The sequence below is a fragment of the Glycine max genome, chromosome 18, assembly GCF_000004515.6.
Source record: "Glycine max cultivar Williams 82 chromosome 18, Glycine_max_v4.0, whole genome shotgun sequence".
NCBI classification, from domain to species: domain Eukaryota; kingdom Viridiplantae; phylum Streptophyta; class Magnoliopsida; order Fabales; family Fabaceae; genus Glycine; species Glycine max.
The window spans coordinates 55,290,982-55,314,530 of NC_038254.2; the positions used below are offsets into that span (position 1 = coordinate 55,290,982).

At 31.5% G+C, this 23,549-nt stretch overlaps 4 protein-coding genes and 1 pseudogene across 4 annotated transcripts; 2 read left to right on the forward strand and 3 right to left on the reverse strand.

The window, feature by feature from the left end:
* The first annotated feature begins 1,447 nt into the window (after nt 1–1,447).
* Nucleotides 1,448–3,173, forward strand: LOC100799337 (expansin-A23). The gene is made up of 2 exons (XM_041012184.1): nt 1,448–1,606; nt 2,457–3,173. Exons 1-2 carry the CDS (start codon nt 1,462–1,464, stop codon nt 3,077–3,079), a joined length of 768 nt encoding a protein of 255 aa, XP_040868118.1. The 5' UTR covers nt 1,448–1,461; the 3' UTR covers nt 3,080–3,173.
* A 604-nt stretch (nt 3,174–3,777) lies between these two features.
* On the reverse strand, nt 3,778–6,227 carry LOC100804485 (F-box protein). The gene is made up of 2 exons (NM_001254009.3): nt 6,084–6,227; nt 3,778–4,715 (listed from the first exon to the last, which is right to left on the reverse strand). The coding sequence occupies exon 2, from the start codon at nt 4,664–4,666 to the stop codon at nt 3,911–3,913; it is 756 nt and encodes a 251-aa protein (NP_001240938.1). The 5' UTR covers nt 4,667–4,715; nt 6,084–6,227; the 3' UTR covers nt 3,778–3,910.
* Nucleotides 6,228–8,278: 2,051 nt separating this feature from the next.
* Nucleotides 8,279–8,973, forward strand: LOC100805020 (beta-amyrin 28-monooxygenase-like; annotated as a pseudogene).
* Nucleotides 8,974–10,468: 1,495 nt separating this feature from the next.
* Nucleotides 10,469–13,141, reverse strand: LOC100799867 (UDP-glycosyltransferase 83A1). Its single transcript, XM_003551707.5, has 2 exons — nt 12,461–13,141; nt 10,469–11,385 (listed from the first exon to the last, which is right to left on the reverse strand). Exons 1-2 carry the CDS (start codon nt 12,960–12,962, stop codon nt 10,547–10,549), a joined length of 1,341 nt encoding a protein of 446 aa, XP_003551755.1. The 5' UTR covers nt 12,963–13,141; the 3' UTR covers nt 10,469–10,546.
* A 6,907-nt stretch (nt 13,142–20,048) lies between these two features.
* On the reverse strand, nt 20,049–22,890 carry LOC100805563 (UDP-glycosyltransferase 83A1). The gene is made up of 2 exons (XM_003552514.5): nt 22,189–22,890; nt 20,049–21,210 (listed from the first exon to the last, which is right to left on the reverse strand). The coding sequence occupies exons 1-2, from the start codon at nt 22,679–22,681 to the stop codon at nt 20,357–20,359; spliced, it is 1,347 nt and encodes a 448-aa protein (XP_003552562.1). The 5' UTR covers nt 22,682–22,890; the 3' UTR covers nt 20,049–20,356.
* Between the last annotated feature and the right edge of the window lie 659 nt (nt 22,891–23,549).

Genomic DNA, 23,549 nt, shown 5'->3' on the forward strand with positions numbered 1-23,549 from the left:
AAACATACCAAGTAAATACAATAAAACTCATTATGAGAATGATATCTCTGTATTAATATCTCAATTAAAAAAATTATGAATCTCATTTGAAAACAAATATTTTTTAAGGCGTGATTTGATTCGATTTTATATTTTTTAAGTATAAAAGTTGCCAAGATATAAATTATTTAAATACTTTAATATAGCCCGTTCATATAAGTTAATTAATGATTCATTGAATTAATTGGTAATTCGGTAATCTAATACTTTAACCGAGTTAATAACCCGTTTGATTGGTTAAAATAATTTTTTGATTTAACGAGAGTATCTAGGGTTTTTTATTTGATATCCAACTAATCCTCTGTAACTGGTTGGTTCATTTTGAAATAAAATGATACCTCTAACAGCGACTTTATGTTCAAGTCAAAATCAAATCCAACACCTTACTTAATGGATCCAAGTGTTAATCACTTATATTAACAACTTTTGTCATTGGTTAAAGTAATTAATATGAAAGTATTATTACTCAAATTTTAGAAAGAAGAAAATTTTAACATAAAAATAGAAAATAATCAAAGGTCAGAATGGTAGAAACTAGAAAGAGAAAGAAATCTGAAAGTTGAAGGAAAATTTCAAAAGATACATTACATCTACGGATTTGAAGATATGTTATATTTGTATGAAAAGGAAAAATATTAAACATCGAATAATTAAATGATTAAGTTTTAATTTCTTCTGGTACAAAAACTTAGTTATAAAACCATCACTTTTCACCAACAATGGTTAGTTAAGTGGCTAGAGTTTGAATTTCTAAAGCATGTGGTCAAGATTCCACTCTTTCCTGGTGTGTATGAAAAAATTATTGTTGGGAGGAAACCATTTACCTTTGTGTCAACAGATTCTTCGTAGGAGTTTAAACTCTTAGTGATCGATCGGAATACTCCTTTACAATGATATTCACAGAAAAAGAAGTCAATAATCGATCGAGAAACTCATTTGCAAGCAAATGCTCAACAAAAAAACCGTCACTTTCTTCCCCTTTTAGATTTGAGGCCATCGTTTTCTGGTGAATGGTCATCACATTCAACAGCGAAAGTGAATTTCCATTTCCATATATGAGAGCATTGCGATTCAGCAGGAATAGTTAATGTATGCTTTCAAAATAAATATATAAATCTCAAAAATAAAGCAATAGTCTTACAATCACAATTCATTAATTAGTTTTCATGCAAATCCTTTTCTACTATATTTATCGCTGTCCTTCCATGAATAAATTATTTATAGAAAAAAAAGTTACCTTATCGGTTATTAAAGTCATTGTGACCAAATATTAAGAATTAAATGTTCATATTAATTGGGAGCAGCATAAAGCATTGGCAACTAGCAAGTAGCACTACTCCCTCACCTTTAAATACCACCCTTTTTCTATCAACAAATTTTAACTTTGTCTTTGTCCTTAAGCTTTGTAGTCAATATATAGTCATGGTCATGGCTAGGTCTCACTGTTTGTTTCCTTTGGCCTTTTTAATGGTTCTCTTTGTACCAGCCTTGGCACATGGTCGAAGAAGGGGATGGCATCTAGCCCATGCAACTTTCTATGGTGACATGCAAGGTGGAGACACCATGCGTAAGTATAAAACTCCCCTTTACTAGTACTACTCTATCTAAATAGAATCACAACCATTCTCATTTTCCTGATTAATCATATTCTAGCATCGTGTTTATCCCCGTTTCTTATTGTTCTAGAATTGAATTTGTTACCACATGTAATTAATTGGTGCATTTTTTCCTCTTTCTTTCTATTTTTTTTAATGATGTAACTAATGTAAGAGGTTAAAATACAAAAACGGAATTTTTTGCAATAAGAGGCGGAGCTTAGTTATGACAGCGTTAATCTTCTCCCAACCCCCCTCGCATCTTTTCTTAAAATTGTATGTATGTATATATGTGGAGTGTATTAAATAATTTTTTTGTTATTGTGAAAAATATTAATTATAAATATAGACCATTAAATGATTGTGATCAAAAGAAAAATGTATATTATTTTTAAGTGATTATATGATCATTAACTTTTAAACTCGACCATCCATCGAATAATGGTATGATCTAAATTTATAGTTCTAATTTCTTGTAATAAGAAAAGTTCTTGCTTTATACTTTCATGATCATGTGTATGAATATAATCATTAAAAGCTATTTATATTTAGTCAACACTAACAAATATTTTGTAATGAGTATTCTTTAAAGGCATTTATTCCTCAATTATTATGATTTTAAAATTATAAATATTAAAGATTGGTTTAAAATAAAATTTTATTATTTAATAAGAAAATAATCTATGCACCTAATTAAAAATCATCATGTATAATGAATGAATTTATTGATTTTTTTTTAAAAAATTACTTAAAAGTCACACCTACTATAATTTGTATAAAATAATGCATATCCACTAAATTCTTTTTTAATATGAGATACAGAGGGAGCTTGTGGTTATGGTGATCTCTACCAGCAAGGATATGGGCTTGAAACCACAGCCCTAAGCACAGCTCTATTCAACAATGGCCAGACATGTGGTGCATGTTTTGAGATTATGTGTGTGAACTCCCAATGGTGCATTCCCAACGCAGGCCCAATCAAAGTGACCGCAACAAATTTCTGCCCCCCCAATTACAACCCCCCTAATTTCGACCATTGGTGCAACCCTCCACAAGAGCACTTCGACTTGTCCATGAAAATGTTCACCAAAATTGCCATATACAAAGCAGGGATCATCCCAGTCATGTATCGCCGTGTCCCATGCAACAAAAGTGGGGGTGTCAAGTTTGAGATGAAAGGGAACCCTTATTGGTTGTTGGTTTTGTTGTACAATGTTGGCAATGCTGGTGATGTTACTCAAGTCAGCATCAAAGGGTCTTCAAACACTGGCTGGCAATCTATGTCACGTGTTTGGGGACAAAATTGGGTTACTGGGTCTAATTTGGTAGGACAAGCCTTGTCGTTTCAAGTCACTACTAGTGATGGCAAAATGTTGGAGTTTGATAATGTTGCCCCTTCCAATTGGCAATTTGGACAGAGCTACGAGACCTACCAAAATTTTTAGATGTATTGATGAATTTTGGTGCAAAACTACCAGAGTTATAGGTGTCTTACCATTTCGATATCCTCCTAGTGTCTCATTCAAGCCTTGTTTGAGGGAAGTGCGTTTTAGAGAATAAAGTACCATAATAACCATTAATTATAAAATCAGTGCCTGAGATTGTAATTAATTTTAGTTTCTTGTATGTGTATTCGATTTTAATTAGAACATTTCAAAAAAAGAAACAATTGATTTTCTAGTCAACAATCATGAAGTTGGAATAAAGTTGACTTGTCCCAAATATTATCGGATTTTAATCAAGTTGGAATTAAGTTTCTTTATAAGGACATAGTAAAACCTGTCCTAATCTCTAAGAAAGGGGAAACATCATAAAAATATATAATTAAATTGTAGTACAATTTTTGTTTACCCTCCTTTAAACCCATATCATATACAACCCAACGCCCAACTTACATATTAATCCGATAAATTAGTCTAAATTTCCAAACGAAAGGGTTTACATGTAATAAGTGAAAAGGTTAATATAATTACCCGAAATATTTTATCTTCAACATTAGTATACACCAAAAATCAAAGGTGCGCCGACAGAAATCACATTATAATGTGCTGGTGTACAAGCTTTAAACAAAGGCTTTTTATTGATGATAATAGATTATACGAGTATTTACATACTCCAAACACACGAGATATTAATACCAAATTACGCAAATTATTGGTGCTGATAATATGGTAAACTTTGTAATGCACCCCGTATCAACAAACAAGTTAACATAAAATCACAATGTCCAATTAATTTTTGTTGTAATGATGGGGCACCACACTTTTCTTGAACATTTACTTCCAGTCAAGCATGTCCAACAGCCACAAGACTTCTTCCTTAGAATTTGCTACATCACAGAAATCCATTTGGATCCCAAATACATCCATGAGATCTTCATTTCTATCTTCCATGAATAGCAAAGAGATCCATGCACGGATGCCAGACAAAAATGGGTAGCCAGGGGATATGTCTAGGTAATCAAAAGCCAAGGCTCTATATGATGAACGATCGATGTAATCAAACATGGACTTGTTTATTACACGAGCAACCTTATTTGAATCCTTCCTCCCAACCATCACAGAGACACTAACATTCTGGTTTTGTCCTGAAGGGATAGTGAACCTGGGTTCCACGGGAAAAGTCATCTTGTATTCAGAACCTTCCAATTGAAATTTGAGCATGTCACAAACTCCAGATGCTGGAGCTTTAAAACCTGCTTGAAGGACAGAGCCAGGCACCACTTCCGAGAAGAGTAATGTGTTTTCAGCCCAAATGTCAATGAAGAACTCCAAATCATCAAAAGAAATTCTCGGAGGGAGAAGAGTTCTACGGTGCTGGCGTTTATGAAAGGTTTTGTAAAACTTGTAGTAGGTTAAAGTAGAAGGATTAGGTTGCTTGCAGATCGAAGGCCATCTCTTGGCACACAGACATTTCCAAAGGAAATCATCGCTAGCTATGTCTTTCCACTGCTTATCAACAGCCATACAAGAAGCAAGATCAACACCGTCCAGGAAAGGGAAAACAGCCTTCAGAACTTCTTCAGATGCCATTGCTAGTTCCAAGTTGCAATAAAATATTGAATATATTATTGATCATTCACTGCAATGAAAAATCCAAAAATGTATAAATCTTAAGAATCTCAAGAAAAATGAAATAGAAGATGTGAAAAAAAATTTATCAAGCCCTTTCAAAAGCAGGACTCAACATAAACACTTTGCTGATAAAACATAATTCCCAGATCAAATAGAATTCATAATAATTCACAATTAGCAGCACATTGAAATGCATAAAAATCAATCCACACACACTATAACAGAATTTCCTCTTAATGCAATTTAGGCTGGAAAATTTGAATTTTCAAAATGCTCCATTCTATCTCAAGGCATCAAAGCAAACCAAATATTTCTCAATCCACATAACAATTACCCCTCCTTCTTTCAAAGTTCCTAAGGAAGAGTTTGGCAGATTAGAAGAAGAAAAAAATTGACTGTTTTAAGTTAATGCTGGTTTCACAAATCTATAACATTTGAGCAGGATTCATGTTGAACTAGTCCCTGACCTGAACACTAAAACTAACTCAACTGTCGTCCCACCTCAGCCAGTCACCCAAATCCTATACCTAATATTGAGGGACAGGATCTCATTTCTCCACAGGTAATGAGAATTTATTAGTTAGAAAAATTAAGGACTCAAACAAATTCTTTCCTATCACCAAGAAAGGAAAAAAAGAAAACTGGATGCTTTCTGCATAAAAATGTTCATGTCTTTGGCTATACTCATCCTCACAAACTTCATGATAATGCAAGAATAAAATGAACAAATAAATAGATACAGAATTTAGAGCTTAAGCATACCAAAGGACAAGCAACTCTTGCAACAATTTAGAGCTATTTAATCCTTGAAAAGATTATGCTCCTTCGGTATATAAAATCTATCCAAAATGTTCTTTCCAGATACAAGGTGTTCAGGTAGAAAACATAAGTTGAAAAACAATTACCAACCAAAAAATGAATATATTGTGTTTTGGATTAACATGAAATCTGTAAGCTGAACATGCAGATTTAAAAGTGGAAAATATATTTGCAAATTCTTTTTTTTTTCTACATTTTTTTGGCTTTTTCCTCTTCGTTTAAGCAACTTCAAAAGCTTTCAGACAATGTAATCAACAAGGATCTCTTACAGTTTTGGGTCCTTCGTCATACACCAAAAAAATGAAATAAAGTTTCAATTACATCCATTAACAGTGCAGGCATGAAAGAAAGAAAAAAAAGGAGTTGAAATTATAAAAGTAAACCTAGTAGTTTACAAAGTATATCTCTAGCAACGAGAAGTCGAGTTAGAAGGAAAAATGAAGAAACCACGATTTGAAAACGAAACGATTAGAACGCTAAATCAAGTCAACAAAGACGAAAAACCTAAGAATTGAACATAAAATATTGAAGCGTGGCGTCGGGGATAAGGAGTTACCGGCGAGAGGTGCGGTTGATGGTGGCGCGTGGCGAGCGACGCGCGGCCGAGGATGAGTGGCGAGGGAACGAGATCTGATCCTGGAACCTTAGAAAGAAGACACGTTGAGGGAAGAAGGTGAAGGGAAACGGTCTGAAGAAAAATAGAGAGAATGAATTTCGGAATGTGTCAAAATGATAAAGGCCCAACAACTAGGCCCAAAGTCTAATAATGACCCTTCAACCTGATCTGGCCCAAGAAAAATTATAGGGCAGTTGTTTGTTGTTGTTGCCACTCTGTTTTATCCTATTTCACCCCCTAAATATTTTTTGAACCCCCAAGTTACATCTCTTTTCTACTCTCCCTAAGCCCTCCTTATTTAACTCCATTTTTTTTAAGTTTATCATTTATTTCTTTAATCACACACTCTTACTTGCCTAAACTCATTATTTGCTTCCATGTTATCAACAAGACAAGACCTATTAAGTGACTACGAGCTCTTTTCTTACTCAGACAAGACTTTGATGCAGGCTTGCAATGGATTCAACTGATGGATTCCGTGTGGCATATAAAGATTGGCGATTAAAAAATACAAAAGCCTTATTACACATTACACACTCTAATCATGTTCTCCAAAAAAAATTAAAAATATTTCTTTTCTTTACAATCCCAAATTCATTTTTTCTGATACCTAATTGAATTGGAATATGGAATATCAAAATAATGATAGAAATGAGATGCATTTTTTTGGGCTGTATTATTTTTTTAAAGAAATAATTTCTAAAGAAAGTGTAACCTTTTGACTCAACTTGAAATCAATTGGGTTATGTTTCACATTATTTTTAAATCGATGTAATTTAACATGTTTAAATTTGATTGGATTAAGTAATATGTTTTATTTAACCTCAACTCACAAACACTCATATTATATTAAGCATTTATCTCAAATATGTAGGACATGAGATGACATGACTCCTATGTTGTCAAATCTATCAACAGGAAGCTTCGACATTTTTTTTTATATATTTTTTGGTGTAGACCATAGATATTTTTTATGGGAGGCACTTGTGTTAGAGTTGTAAGATATGTATGGATAATAAAATTTTCTTAAAAGTATTTAAGTATTTAATGCAATAGTAAATCATTTCTTTATATATATAACAATTACCTATACATTTTTTAAATTTAGTTTAAATACATTTTTAATCATTATAAAAAAATGATTTTAATCCTTCTCTAAATTATATTTGTTTTATTTTTCATCTTTAAAATATTTTAAATAACACTTTTTTCTATTATTCAAAGCATTATTTAAATCATTTAAAAAACGTAAAAGAAAACAAACATATAATTTGTAAAGACTAAAAATTAAAAAAAAATTAGAAGAACAAAAAATAAAAAAACTTTAAATTACCAGAACTAAAATTATATTTAACATAATAATCATTACTTAAGAAGTAAAAATTTGTTCTAAAATAATTATTATTTTAAGTTTTGAATATAAGTCTAAGGAAGAAGCCAAGAAGTTGAGAAACATGGTCCCTCAGTTCCTCCAACGTTATGTTGACCAAAGACGCTTTGTTCTGTTTAGATAAGTCATAAACTTTTTGAGAATAGAGAAACTCTCAAAAGAATTTATGACTTATATCGAATCAGGTCCGTTACGACACCCAAGTCAGCGTATTTAATTAACTTTCAGCGTTTTTGTTAGTATAAGGCATGGCATGCTTTGGTTGCGATCAAATGCTAGAGAGGAGCAAGGAAAGGAAAGCCAGAGAAATACGGGAGCGGTGGTTTGGTTGAGACTAGATACAGAGATTTTTTTTAAAAAAATTGATGGGACCATATAAAAAAATTTCAACTCCATAAGAGATTTGGCCATTTTGAAGGAAATGATACTATGTTCATTGTTGCCGTGCAGTTTTCGATGTGCTTTTTTCCTGCTAGCATTCTCCTATCACATAATAATAATAATAATAAGAACCAAACACAGCCTAGATAAAGTAATAAGATACTAGCAGGAACATGGAAAGGTGGTCAAACTTCTTTTTGACTAAAATTTTGCGTGTATTGGATATCTTAATAAATTCAATTTTATGAAAAAAAATTATGATGGAGTTAGGCAAGTAGAAATAATACTTCTAGATCTATCAAATTAATATTAATTAGATTTTGTCTAATTTACCCTCACATCAATGTCCTCATGCATCCAGCAGATGAAATATTCGTGGAATATATGTAGCTTGCTGTGAAGTAATAAGGCTTACCCCTCCAGCCCAAGGAGCTTTTAGGGAAGCTATAGAGGACTTTGACTTCAATGGATTCTCAATTCCAAAAGCCTGGAAGGTAAATTATGTTAGAATTTTTGCCAAATGTACATATATATATATATATATATATATATATATATATATATATATCATTTTCTTATGCATTTATGGTTTCACATGTTTGACTTTACTGTTTTAGCTAGAATTTAGCTAAACCTCAATGCTTAAAAATATCCTCTTGCAAAAGAGAATTTTTAAGACATAGTACATATGCAATTGTTCAATACTAATATGAGACATAAGAGATTTTTTTGGTCTCTATTTAAACTGTTTTGTGGGTCATGCAGTTGTATTGGATTGCAAGTTCAACACTCAGAAATCCAGAGTACTTCCCCCAGAGCCAGAGAAATTTGATCCGAGAAGATTAGAAGGAAATGAACCAGCTCCGTATACTTATGTGCCATTTGGTGAATGTGCTGGAAAAGATCGAGTATGCGCGAATGGAAATATTGGTGTTCATGCACAACTTAGTGAAGAGGTTCAAGTGTCAAACTGTTATTCCTAATGGGAATATTACGTACAATCCCACGCCTATTCCTGCCAAGGGCCTTCCTGTTCGTCTTATTCCTCAACGATCTTGAAGGAATTGTATTTGGATTGTTGAACCTATGTTAACTCTTATGCAGAAACAGTATGGCATAATTGTCGTCGACCCTTTTCCCTTTTGGTGCTTTTCATGTTTCATTTGTAATAACCTTTATCGTACGTGTTTAATTATGGGATGATGATGGTTCGTATAATGTGAGTGAATCACCATCTCTAAGTGTTGTTCAACCACTTTTCGCTGGAATTAACACGTGGATTCTCAAATCGTAATCCAAGCACAACAAAATTAGTTTTGCCTTCTTCAAACCATTCCAGACCCATAAACCCTTGCTTCATCCTTCTTCAAAGTTCCCCTTTTCATCACTTTTTGAAACCCTAACTTTTCACACTTCCAATTCGGAGTGTGGTACATTCAGTACTGCACAAAAATATTTTGACAATTTCATCATTCAACCTCAAATCTCAAATTTAATTAGTTACTTAACACCCTTACAATAAAGGAGGTCAAATTAATGCAGAAAAAAAACGGGGTGGTATATATCTAACGTAATATGAATAAAATACTCCTACATATACGTTGTTCACGTGTGACCATGTCACCGCGCGCACCATGCATGCATTGGCTACAATCTGTCCATATGAGGTGAGAAAGAAGGGATTCAAAAGAGAGAAAGTTCTCTAGAGGTGCTAGTATCTTAAATTGAAAAGGGGATTAAGCATCTCCAATGCTAGTATCTTCCTGGATTTCTAAAGCTAAGATACGGTTCCTTATTTTCCTTTATAACTGGAGACTGTCAGGTGATAAACAATGTTTCTTAAATTGAAGATCTGCATCTTTCACCAAATCTGAAAAATCTACTTTCTAATATCATATCAGAATCTATCTTAAATGAATGAATTCTTATAATTGTCACATTCTAGACAACTAGCCTTGAGTATAAAGAAAAATATGATAAAAGTTTATGACGGAACATGTTAAAGTTTTATATTAAATAAAAATAGTATCGAAATAAATTATATAAGTGAAAAGTAATTCTCACCTTAAAAGTTAATTTTATAAGGTTGAACTAAATGGATGAAAAATCCACTTTCTGAAAGATGAAGACATTGTGCAAATCAGCAAAAATAATTTTATATTGTCTAAAATATCCAAAGTGTTGCAATCACGAGTACACGTGTTAGCCAAATCTACAAGCTTTTGGATCTTGTCGACAACACAAAAAGATCAATTATATTCTAATAAACAATATATGATTGATGAAACCATGCGTGATTAAATAAGGTTCTGCGAAATATCACTTCATAGAATTAATTCGTACGGATGAAGGATTGACTGGATTTAAAAATTAAAACAAAAGCATCGTTATGCAAGAAAAAGAAATAAGAACACATACATGGTACTAAACTTTTGTTTTTAATATATAACAGTTAACAAAACACCACCCTAATTTCCACCCTTTTTTATTTTTCTTTCATTCTGATTTCATTTTCTCTATTTTTCATTCTTTTATAGGAGTATAAACTTAGTTGTTAAATATTAAAGCAAGACGTTTAATTCCATTAATTATTTTATTGAAGCATAAAACAAGACATTAATTAAGAGCATTCTTATTCCTTGGCCCAATTGATAAACTTGATGAGATTCTGATCACCTTGTGCTTTGTTCTTGATGACCTTTTCCATTAACTTGGAAGCCCTTCCTTTTATTTCTTCATCACCAAGTAGTTGCTCCACCTTCTTTTTAATCTCTTCCCTTAATATTATCCCATTTTCATCCCTGTGAAATTCAAGTCCAACCTTCCACACATCACAAATATATATCTTGTTCATAAGCTGGTCACTGCAGAATGGCCAGCACAAGAAGGGCACCCCATTATATAAACCTTCAATGGTTGAGTTCCAGCCACAATGGCTAATGAAACATGCTATGGCAGGGTGTTCCAAAATCTTCTTCTGTGGGGCCCAACCAACAATTTTACCTTGCCTTCCCCGAAATTCATCTGGGTATGCAATGTTGTAACCATTGTCTTCACGCACAACCCAAAGAAAAGGCCTTTTGAGGAGATCAAGTCCAAGGGCTAACTCATTGAATTGGTTTGGTTTCGTTGACACCATGCTGCCAAATGAAGCATATATGACAGATTGAGGTGGTTGCTGATCCAACCACTCTAGGCAGGTTCTGTCTTCTTGCAATATTGATATTATGTTGTGCTCATTTGCCATCAATGGACCAATTGGTAGGAGCTTTTGTGATGTGGAGAATGCTCCAGCTTCAAGATCAAAAGTGGTGTTACAAAGCCACCTTTCAGCTAAATTCAGGTTTTGCATTTCTTGCTTCATGTGAAGGAAGAAGAAGGCATTATCCAAGCAGTACCATGGCATGGCAGCTGCCTCCATCATAGGCAAATTAGAGGAAAGCTGAATTTCCTGCTTTCGGGTTGGGAGTCCTGAAAAGCCAACATGCCAATTAACAAACACCTATCTCAGTGCTGCACTATTAAAAAAATGATGTACAAATATGAGATCAACAACAGGGTATAATAACGGTTTATAAAATAACTTTGATGGAGTATTTGCCTATAATGGGACCAAGAATTCCTGCAATAAAAAAGCAACTGCAAGTTGGTGCAGTCATTATCAGAAGGATTAAATTATGTTATCTTATATATTTATTTATTTTTAAATTATAAAATATAAAATTAGTGGTGCATATTTTGTGTAGTTGAAAATAATTGCATCAAATCCAAACCCACGTGCGTTACAGCTATGGTTAAATTAATTTCATCAACCAGTGTCTTATGGTATTAATTAAAAAATTAAAATAAATAATTATTTATTGTGAAAATAAAATAAAAAACATAAAAAGGTAAAAAAATAAAGTAGTTTTATAATCTCAAAATAAATCTGTATCACTCCTCATACTGCATAAGACAGTACTAGATTTTACGCTATCTCCACGAAAATGGTGGACAACCTTAAGAAAGGGTGAGTTTGGATGCGCATCTTCTGGCATGGTTTGATGCGCATCTTCAAAGCCCCACCAAGTTAGTTTTGCATTTTCTACCCCATATTTGATGTGAAAAGGTAGACTAACATGTGTAATAAATTAAATTTCGATCCAAACACATGGACATCAGTAAAACTTTGATAAACGGTAAGAACTGAATCCTAGACAATTTTTTTCATAGAGTAATATTACAACGTAGGACATTTCATGATAGAAAAGAACATGGCATTAAGTCTAGATGTTATCCTAACCTCAAATTGATCCTAAAAGTTAACCAATTAAGGAAGCGATACAATATAATGCTTGGAAAAATAATGAGAAATTTCCAATACACCGTACACAACAGCAGCATGTGACAGGAAGAATATAGTAAAGTACAAATGGATATGTGATAAATTGAGGTCATATATGTGGCCAGAAATTAATCAGGTTTGCTTGTGATTTCTATTTTCAAATTAGTTTCATAATTTTCATGATGATCTGAATGACTGAAGTAGCTTCTACTTAATTCTTACCATTTTTGGAATCTATGGCACCCTCATCAATAAGCCTCTGAATGGAATTAAAGGATGCCAAAGAAGTAGCTGAGGCTGGCCAGAATAGAGCCCCTTTAATTCCCAGTTGGTGTCCAACTTCCAAGGCCCACCCCATATTCTTAGTGACGATAATACAAGAAATCTTGTTGTCACTGTCCTCAGCATCATTCACATCTTCTATGAGCTTGGGAAGCTTAGCACGCATGGTGTTTATGGTGGTGGAAATAACCTTGGCCTGGTCCTTTCTGTCATCTTCAGGATCCACACCATCAGGGAGAGACACCAACTTTATGTGTGAGTCCATGATGACTTTGTCATTCCCACCACCACTTGCACTCTTCAGTTTTTCGTAGTTCTCATCTGAACTCAAGAGGGTGATTTTGCAGCCATATTTGGCCAAAACCTGGGAGAACTGAAGAAGGGGGTTCATGTGCCCTAGGATTGGGTAAGGTATTGCAAGAAAATGTGAGATACCCATCATAACGGGGTGAGTTGGAATCTTGCAAGTGAAGCAAAATTTACTGGTGAAACTTAGAACAATAGTTTCTTTGTGTAATTTGAGGTTGCGTGAATGGGTTTGTTACTTTTTGTATATATATATGGACCTGAATGCTAGCTGAACATTCAATCATGCCCAATCAACATAGTGTCTGTTTCGATACAAGTTATAAATTTTTTTGAGAGTTTACTTGAAATATATTTAAAATAAAGAAATTTTTAAAATAACTTATGACTTATATCCGAACATGTCTATAGTTTATTAGTTTGTTTTTATGTTTTGGGTGTACAAGGGGTTTGTTTGTACTAATCAGAAAAAAAAATTAATGAGTGATATGAACGGGTAGGCTGCAGGTTAGGGTGTGGTCCATGTTTCCAATTTTCCAAATTCCAATTGACTTGGAAATTATATATTATACGACAAATTTATTTCGACTTTGAAAATTACAGAACGGAATCAATGGACGTTTTATATTAATTAACATACCTGGTAGGCTCAGACGTGCAAAATAGGTTAGTTTATGGGAATTACTGTATACTATTGTAAATGGAATAAGAATATGGTAATAAGAATAATATACCATTAATTGATTTTTGAAGACTTTGCTAGACTAACAGCATGATGGCTTTTATATTAATGAACATCGCAATACGTGCATGCAACGTTGGTTTGTTTGTCGGAATCCGGTAGACACATCAAGTAAAAATTTCAGATTTGATATTATAAAATATTTAAGAATCATAAACTTGAGTTATATAATTATAAATGAATGACTGCCATTATAAATTAATTAATAATTATATGATTATTTAAAAAATATATCATTTCATTTTTAATCTTGTAATTTAAATATAATTTGATGACTAAATTTATAGTTCTACTTTTTACAATAATGAAATTTCCCAATTGATAATGAAAATCAGGGATGAAAAATCATCAGACTAAAGACTTATCACTTAGGTTAAACTGAAGTCAGGGAATTTTTTTCAAAAACTAAATCAGAGTATTTATTAAAATTTCTATTTAGTTAAAAAAATTAAACTTTAAGTCATTCCAAAAGTCATTTAAACCTAAAAAAACCTATTTATTCAAATAAACACGAATATATATTTGTTGTTGTTATATTAATTTTGTTGTAATGTATTAATTATAATATTAAATTTAATTATCTTTCTAAATGTTAAGCATGTAGGCTTGCATAAAGTATCAAGCTTAAGCTTATAAATTTATTAAAAGATAAATTTGTGTCCTTTGCAAAGATTTTATTTCAAAATATGCTTTTAAAAAATTATCATAAATGTCATATTAGACCTTAAAAATATGTTTATATCATATAAATAAGTAAGACTTGACTATTATAAAGTTTAATATGCCTATTTTGACTTTTATTTTAATTTTAAATTACCTCCTAAATAGATCCTTAATCAGACTTGTTAATTATATCAGGCTTTAATATAAGTTATACCACATCCTTATAAAAAAAATCTGCCTATGACAAGTGAATAGATGAAGCTGAGACCAAGTATTTTTTAACTAAGGTGATGCTCAAATTTAGTCTATTTCTACTCCAAAGGAGAATGTATCAAATGGGAATCCATGTTATTTGAGAGATGAGTATCATAAACTTGGAATATTAGATTATATAGGTAAGATTTAAAAATAAATTTTAATCGAGACACACACATTAAGAATTCAGCTGTGACTAGTTGGGAATACTGAATATTATATATAAATAGAATGTTCACAAAGTAATGCTGACCATTAATTTTGTTGGAATTAAGTTTGACCATATCAATTTGAAGAAAGACGACAACGGTTCTTTGATTTTATAATTTGGTTCTTAGACCTGCTTTTCTTACATTGTAATCATCCTTTTCCACCGTGTTATATACATTTCAAAATAGAATATATGACTAAGATGAATTAAACAGAATGTATCAAGCGAAAATATTGAATTTAGATGATAAAATTACGACAAATACTAACTAGTACCATTATGATATTAGTTAAGGAAGTAAAAAGGAAAAAAAAAAATTATTCGGATGTGTAAAATTATTCATATGATTTTAAATAAAATCTTTTTTTTAATTTTTAAGTTGTACACCTAGGACATTAGATAGTAATATCTTAAAAGTATACATAAATTATAACTAATTTTTAATTTTAAACATATCCATGTTTAGTTGTATGGTTTAAATTAATAATTCAAATCTGATAAAAAATAATTTTACTTAATTTAAAACAAGTGAATCCTTGATTATTTTCCTAAATATAATGCTTAAACAATAAAATAAAAATATGTTATGTATAAAAAAATACAATATTTACTAATATTTATCAAAATATTTTCATAAAATTTGAGTGTAGAAATTTTATTTATTAATTTTGTTCTTTATTTTATAGAAAAGAGTTATTATTAACAAAAAAAAATTATAAATTTCATAACTAAATCGACTTTCAGTTTTCATAAATCTAATTCTATAAAATTGTTCCTACAAGGATATTATTCTGATAATTGTACAAATCTACATTAAATTGTTGGTTTCATTATGGTTTTGGTTGATTCATCACGAACAGTGCGTGTATCTTCTATTTTATCTATAATGTTAAAGTTTTTTTTCTCACTAAAATCATTGCATAATTTCTTTAATTTTTAATTTTCTAAAACATTTCAATTTAATAATTGGACAGTATGTTGAGACAAACTTTTCTTTTCAATTAGAAAAAATAGGAGATTTAATGGTGGCGGAAAATGATTAAAAAATGTGAAAATACTCATTATAATATAACAAAATAATTATAAAATTAAATTGAAATTGAATTATTTTAAAATTAGAAGGCGACACAATTTTTTGGATGTTTGTATCACGGACTCGGGCTACCGAAATAGCTCAACAATGACCTGAAATAATACAACTGGTGAACTATTCCTTCTTTTCTAATAATTAGTATGTATTGTACGGCTTATATTAAATTTCAATAAATTTTGTAAATAAAAATAAGTTAAAGAAAATAATAAAAAAATAATTTTAATGATTAATAGTCCAATATATTAAAAAGTGAGGCAATAACAATTTTAAAATTAAAAATGTTATAAATATTAACGTAAGTGTAAAACCGTAAGAATTTAGAAGAAAAAAAGATATTAAAAAAAAACGGTTCTTCTCTTGTTATGTTTCTACAAGTGAGGTATTATATTTATAGGTGCAAAGTTGTTTAAATTTGTTAAGTAAATTCTTAAGTTAGAGTATTATGAATAAATAAAAATGTAAGTAGGAGATATTCCACAAAAATTACTGAACCAAATTTTCTTATAAAAAATAATCTATGAAAACCCTAATAATAAATAGTAATACTTCTTTAATAGGAGCAGGCTACGAAAGAAAAGTAATATTACGGTGCATCCTCCACTTGTTTTCTTTTCTCTAATTATTCCGCCGCCGACCACCGGTAGTCATCACCAAAGATGATTTCCGGCAATGGTGCACCCTCTGTACCATAGTCTCAACAGATCTGAAAACTAAGCTACCTGCATCATCACCATGCACCATCGGCTAGAACTTTGACAGTCCTATCTGTAGACGGTGGATCTGCAACGAAGTCTATCTCCGCAGTGTTGAACTTGCCGACGTCAATGGTGCCGAGGAGGACAACCATCGTACGAAAGAGAAAGGTCACGGTGCTCTAGCAACCAGCGCCACAAGATATGTCTCTTTAAAGTTACATGTGCTTTGAAACCAGTTTTAGAGTTATGCCTAGCAAATGAAAAATAAAATACGAAAGTCCAATCCATCGTGTGTAGTAAAATATGGAAAAAGACTACGTTTTACACTTTAAAATCTTACCTTATCCTATCGTATTTATGAATATAAACGAAGAGATGTATCGATGTACGGTGTGTAAAATTTTGTAGTGTGACAAATAAGGAAGTAGGGAAGGAGAGAGGGGAGGGATGATAATGGTGGCGTTGGAGGGTGTATCGTTGCCGGAAATTGTCTCTAGTGACGGCAAACGGTGGCCGGTGGCATAGTAGTTGAAGAGAAAAAAAAAAAAAAATGGTGATAAAATAGGAAGGATGTATTATAATATCATGCAATGAGATAAATTTCAAATGCTGTTATTTTTTGTGAAAAAAAAAATTATTTACCTACCGTAGCCTGTTCCTCTTTAATATGGTAAAAGAAAAATAAAAATAAAAAATAAAAACACCATATTGATAAATCTCACCATGAATGAATACAAATGGAAATAGAAGGGAGAAAAAATGGAAAAAGAAAAAACTGATTGATATTGGAATAATGCTCAACCTAACAAAGATCAATCTTACATGGATATATTATGTCTTATATAACTAATGTTAGTAAGTTGTTACATAATTGATTACAAGAGTAACTAACTTGTTATTAACTAAAATTAATTAATGCTAATAATACTAGTAATCTACAACTCTAATATCCGGTAAGCTAGAAAAAACACTTTCAGCTTGGAGAAGATAATACATCTACATCAAAGAAAATGAAAATAAAGTCTGAAAATTGGAATATAGCTAAACATGCAAAAAATAGATCGGCCAAAATAAAAATTTAGAAACAAATCAAAATGTAGGTGCGACTATGGTACATAGCTCCTAGAAACCTTCGATCAACATTGACTTTCTCAATCTTCTTCCAAGAGTGCAAAACAAGCATTAAAGCTTAACCACCAAGCAAAGACAACGACAAAGCCATTTGACAGAAGCTCAAATCATCAAAGCTTAACCATCAAGAGTATAAGCTAAAATTAATGCTTAACCACTCAAGAGAAAAGCAAAACAACAATTCAATGTTTAACCATCCATGACAAAAACTCAAATAATACTTAATCACCATGAACAAAAGCTTACATCAACATAAAACATCAACAAATGGAATAACACAAAATCTATCTTTAATGGAGACTTTTCACAAATACTTTGTGAACCAACAACAACTCAAGCTTAACCACTAATGGTAGACATTAAACCAATACTTATCCACCATGAACAAAAGCAAACAAATGAACAATATTTAACCACCACACATGGTAGAAGCTAAAATGATCAAAACAATAAACCAAAACAGACTGAAAACAATAAGTCAAAACAGACTAAATATTAATGAAACATTAAGTTGTACGGTAGAAAACTGGATTTGTCTTCAAAGATAAGTTTGCATAAATATGAAACATCATGTTGTATAGTAGAAAACTAAGTTTGTCTTCAAAGAGAAATTTATAGAAACAGGATGTGTGCAAGAAAGCCTTATCTCGAAGACTAACATGGAGATTGAAACTTGCTAACACTAACCGGAAATCGCAACTCACAGCGAAGGGCGGTCACGCATGGCGGAGGATGGCGGTGCACGATGGATGATGGCGACGACAATCAACAAAGAGTTTGATCGGTGGATTATGATGTGGAAGGCTGAATGTGAAGTGAATGAGATCAAGAAATCATAAATCTAATATTGAAGTTTCATTTTACCGAAGAGGAAAAAAATAAGTGCAATGGAAAAAATAAAAATTGGGATGGATTCATTGTTCTAATACCATAATAAATTTCTTGTCTGTCATGAATGAATGAATATAAATGAAAGAAAAAAAAATTAAAAAAAAATTGATTTATATTAGAGTAATACTCAAATGAGTAAAAATCAACTTTATATGAATATATTATATCTTATATAACTAATGTTAATAAATTATAACATAGTTGATTAAGAGTAACTAATTAAACTGGTAACTAATTAAAACTAATTAACGCTAATAACAAATATAATTAATATCTCTAATAAATATGTTATATATTGTGCATGTCTTTCATCTCCTAGTTCTCGTTTTCCATACTTGGTGTCAGTCCTCTTCACATATCATAGTCAACAGAATTTTTTTTATTTTTATCACAATATGATTCACAAATCACAGTAAACAGAAAATCTTTTATTTTTATCACAATATGAAGCTGACAAGCCAATGACATTTTTATAGGGATCAACACTTCCAAATTTCCAATATAATGCTAGTAGTTTTCTACTAACATATCTCTAAGTTTATACATCTAAATGACACATTATGATTAATTATTCAATGATACATTAGATATAAATCATGTACTCCATTTGGCAGCACCTTGAATGATTGCTTTGATTAATACCTACCTGATAGAAGATTTTAATAGAGTGTTTAACGCAGACGTTTCTTAATTGTTTGTTTGTTTTTTATATGCAAGTACTGCATGGCCATGGAAGAGACAAGCAATGAAGAAAATGAGTGCAGGTGGGACCTACGGTGGTGGCTCTTTATTGCAGAAAATGTTAATTATAGAATGAATGACAAGACATAAAGGTTGTGTTGTGAAGATGTCACATCGATATTGCCAGATAGATAAGGTTGATAGTTGACTAGACTTGCGGGGACTGTCCTTCATTTCATTTTATTGTTGATTGCATTTTATTTATTTATTATTGAAATGAAACATATGATCGAATTATAAAAAAATATGAGAGAAAAAATACTACAAAAATAAATGGAAAGAGACCAAAGAGTCAGAAAATATACCAATATCTACCATGATGTCGTTAGTGTCTCAGGTATCCTGTCCCACGGAGCAAGGAGGGGAATGTAGTCTTTGATATTCATCCACAGGTCATTTGTTACATCAACCCCCCTAACACCCATTGAACACTTGAGAAAGAAAAAATATAAGTTTAATAGAATTTATAAAAAAAATAAGAAAAAACATCTACAAAGAAATATTGATAAGATATTTAAAATAATAAGATTTTTTACATCATTATTCTTATTTTAAGTTGAAATGCAGTTTTTCACACGCTGAAAGAGATGCTATAGATGACTTGTTTGTAGCATCCAAATACTACATACTATCTAATTTATTAGAGATCACACATTATTTTCTATGTTCCATATGAAAGATAATTATGTTTACGCTAAATAAAATTATTATACGTAACAATAATCAAATTCTCTCATAATATTTAACACACCTACAACTTTAAAATCTAAATTTAAGAAAATTAAAATAGTTTTACATAGTTAATTAATAGGTAGATGTTAAATAGTATAAATATAATTATATACACACAACTCTGAATATTATTGATACAAGTGAGATAAACTTCATGAGAATCGTAGGAGGACTCCAACATAACATTTTTAGCCGTGGTTATAGACAAAATGATTTTTTTTGAGAATAGTAGTAGAACGACTCCAACATAAACTTCATTTTGTCTATAACCAAATTATAAGTATCAAATGCTTTTTGCCTTTCTCAACATAAGAATCCAAAAAGGGAAAAAGAAAACGTAGAAGAAGGTCCAACATGGGACCAACGAAAAGCACCATTAATCCTTGGCCCAATTGATAAACTTTTCGATATTCTGTGAAGATTGACCACCTTCGTCAAAGTTATTCACGGTCAATTCCTTCAGCTTCACTGATCTTGCTTTTATATCTTCGTTCCCAAGCAGTTGCTCCACCTTCTTCCTTATCTCTCCCTTCATTATTAATCCATTCTCATCCTGGTCTAATCCCAGTCCAACCTTCCACACATCACAAATATATGACTTATTAATAAATTGGTCACTGAAAAATGGCCAACACAAGAAAGGTATGCCACCACATACACCTTCTATGATAGAATTCCAACCACAATGGGTAATGAAGCAAGCTATGGCAGGGTGGTTCAATATCTTCTTTTGTGGAGCCCATCCAATAATTTTACCTTTAGATCCATGGAATTCATTTGGGTATGTATTGTTTACCTTGTTATTCTCATTACTTGGACGTACAACCCAAAGAAAAGGCTTGTTAAGGAGATCAAGCCCAATAGCTAATTCATTGAATTGGTTTGGTTCCACTATTGCCAAACTTCCAAAAGAAACATACACAACAGATTGGGGTGGATGTTGATCCAACCAATGTAGGCAAGTTGTGTCTTCTCTCCAGAATGAGCTTTTGTTGGTGTCACTTTGCATCAATGGGCCAATTGAAAGGAACCTTGGCCACATGGCAAGTGCTCCTGGCTCAAGATCACAAGTGGTGTTGCAAAGCCACCATTCTCCTAACTTCAAACTTTGAGTATCTTCTACCATGTGAAGGAAAAAGTTCTTACCAAGGCTACACCATGGTAGATTTGCCGTGTCCATCATAGGCGAATTTGGTAAAAGCTGAATCTCCTGTTTTCTGGTAGGAAGTCCTGCAAAGTCCGAAGAAAATTAAGAATGATTGCCTATGTCAGTGTTTGACTACCACTAAAAGAAATTTTAGTCTACAAAAAAGAATATAAAGAAGTTTACTATGCATTATAAAAAAATTCATTAAGTCTTCTCTTTTCAATATAATAATGTGTTTTTTCTAATTTAGTGATCATGGATATCTCCCAATTCATTGGATAAAAAAGTATTTATATTTGTGGTATATGATTGTTTATGGTTTAAAAGAATTTTACATATGAAAATCGAACATGAATTTATATGCTAAATAAATTGTTTTTATTCATTTGAATCCATTAGAATCTCATACAATACGCTAACCCTTTGGACTCTAATAATATATTTAATAAAAAACAAAATATCACTATAAACATTATGAATTTATACTTAAAGTCTCATACAATAAGCTAACCCTTTGGACTCTAATAATATATTTAATAAAAAACAAAATATCACTATAAACATTATGAATTTATACTTAAAGTGTGATGTAGTAATTAATAGTGTGTGTCTTTTTTAGGTTTTCAATAAAATTAATTTTTAATAATTGTTTTTATTTATTAGTATAAAAAAATGATGTAATAACACCAATGCATGATATCTTTAGCGTAAATTTATATTGCCTTTTTCTTATAATATTGTAGGTACTTTATTTAATTACCCTAAAACCAACGTCAATTACGTGTTCAAATTGGGTTGTACCTGTAGTGGGATTCAATTAGCAGTAAAACTTGACCATGTTTAGAAGAAGAAAAAATGAGAACTGCCATCAAACCATGTACATAAAAAATTGCATATCAAGAAGGGAGAAGAATATATACAAATTTATTGGCCATTGATATTTTATGATGATTTGTAACTGAATTAATGCTTGATTCCAATTCCTGGTGAAGTTTAATTAATATCCAAATAATAGGTTAGCTAACATAATATAATATAGTAATTAATTAGTTTGTTCTTACCAGTTTCAGAGTCTATAATTCCTTCATCAATGAGCCTTGGTATGGACTCAAAAGAGGCCAGCGAAGTAGCGGAAGCAGGCCACAGAAGAGCCCCTTTGATTCCCAATTTGTGTGCAACTTCCAAGGCCCATCCTATGTTCTTAGAAACAACCAGACAAGTGATCTTGTTGTTGTCACCATCCAAAGCATTATTATTATTATTGATGTCTTGTATGAGCCTGTGAAGCTTAGTAGGCATGGTGTTTCTGAGTGACAAAATCACCTTCGGTTGGTCACTTCTGTCATCTTCTGGATCCAAACCATCTGGGAGTGTCACAAACTTTATCTGTGCTCCCAAGTGGTCAATTTCACTCTTCATTCTCTTTTGGTTGAACTCAGTGATCAAAAAGGTTATTTTGCAGCCATGGTTGGCCAAAACCTGAGAGAACTGCAGAAGTGGATTCATGTGTCCTAGAATTGGATAAGGCATAACAAGAAAGTGTGGGTAACTCATTTCTGTTGATGTAAATTTGAAGAGGGAATAGGGGAGGGGACAATAATGAGAGATGTAGAAGGCTGAGTGAAATGTGAGTTTTTAGTACTTGTTATTTGTTGCTCATTGGGAAGTTATTTATATATGTTAATGATAACTTATTATTTGTAAGGAGAATGAGTTGTGTCAACACTCGCATGCTAGTAAGAGAAAGTGATAGAAGGAAGAAAAATATAGGTATAATAATATGTTGTGACAAAAAGAGAAACAAAATAAAAAATCAAATAGATATTTGCCAATTAGAGTATCCATGTATTAAATGTTATAAATGTGTTTGTTACTTGAATCAGTTGGCTTCTTCAAGTTATACGTGGGTCTCAAGAAATTTTTAAAAAAATATATATAAGATGTGCAAAAATTTTAGGTAAATCACGTGTTTCTTGAAGTGTGTGGGTCTCAAGAAATGATCCACTCAAGTGATAAAAATAAATAATATGTTACTACTACATCCACAATTTTAAAGACTGGCTCGGTGCGATTGGATATTGGTGGTATAACCAATTGAACTATTTTTTTTATAAGAATGTAAAGTTTAACAAAAATATAACATAATTGACACAATCAAGAATCAATCCCAGAACTTGAAAATTATGTTATAGATCAACTTACTAATAGACCACCGTAATTAATTAATTAGTAAACTTGTCATACAAATCATATATATTTTATTATATCTTACTTATTGGTTCCATGGTTCAAATAATTACCATCAATCAATCTAGTATTTGGATCTAGTCAACTACTGGTTCACTTTTTAAAACACAAACTATATTGATATTTATCTTCATTTAGTTCTTTGTTAAAAAAATAAATTATTGTGATTATTTAA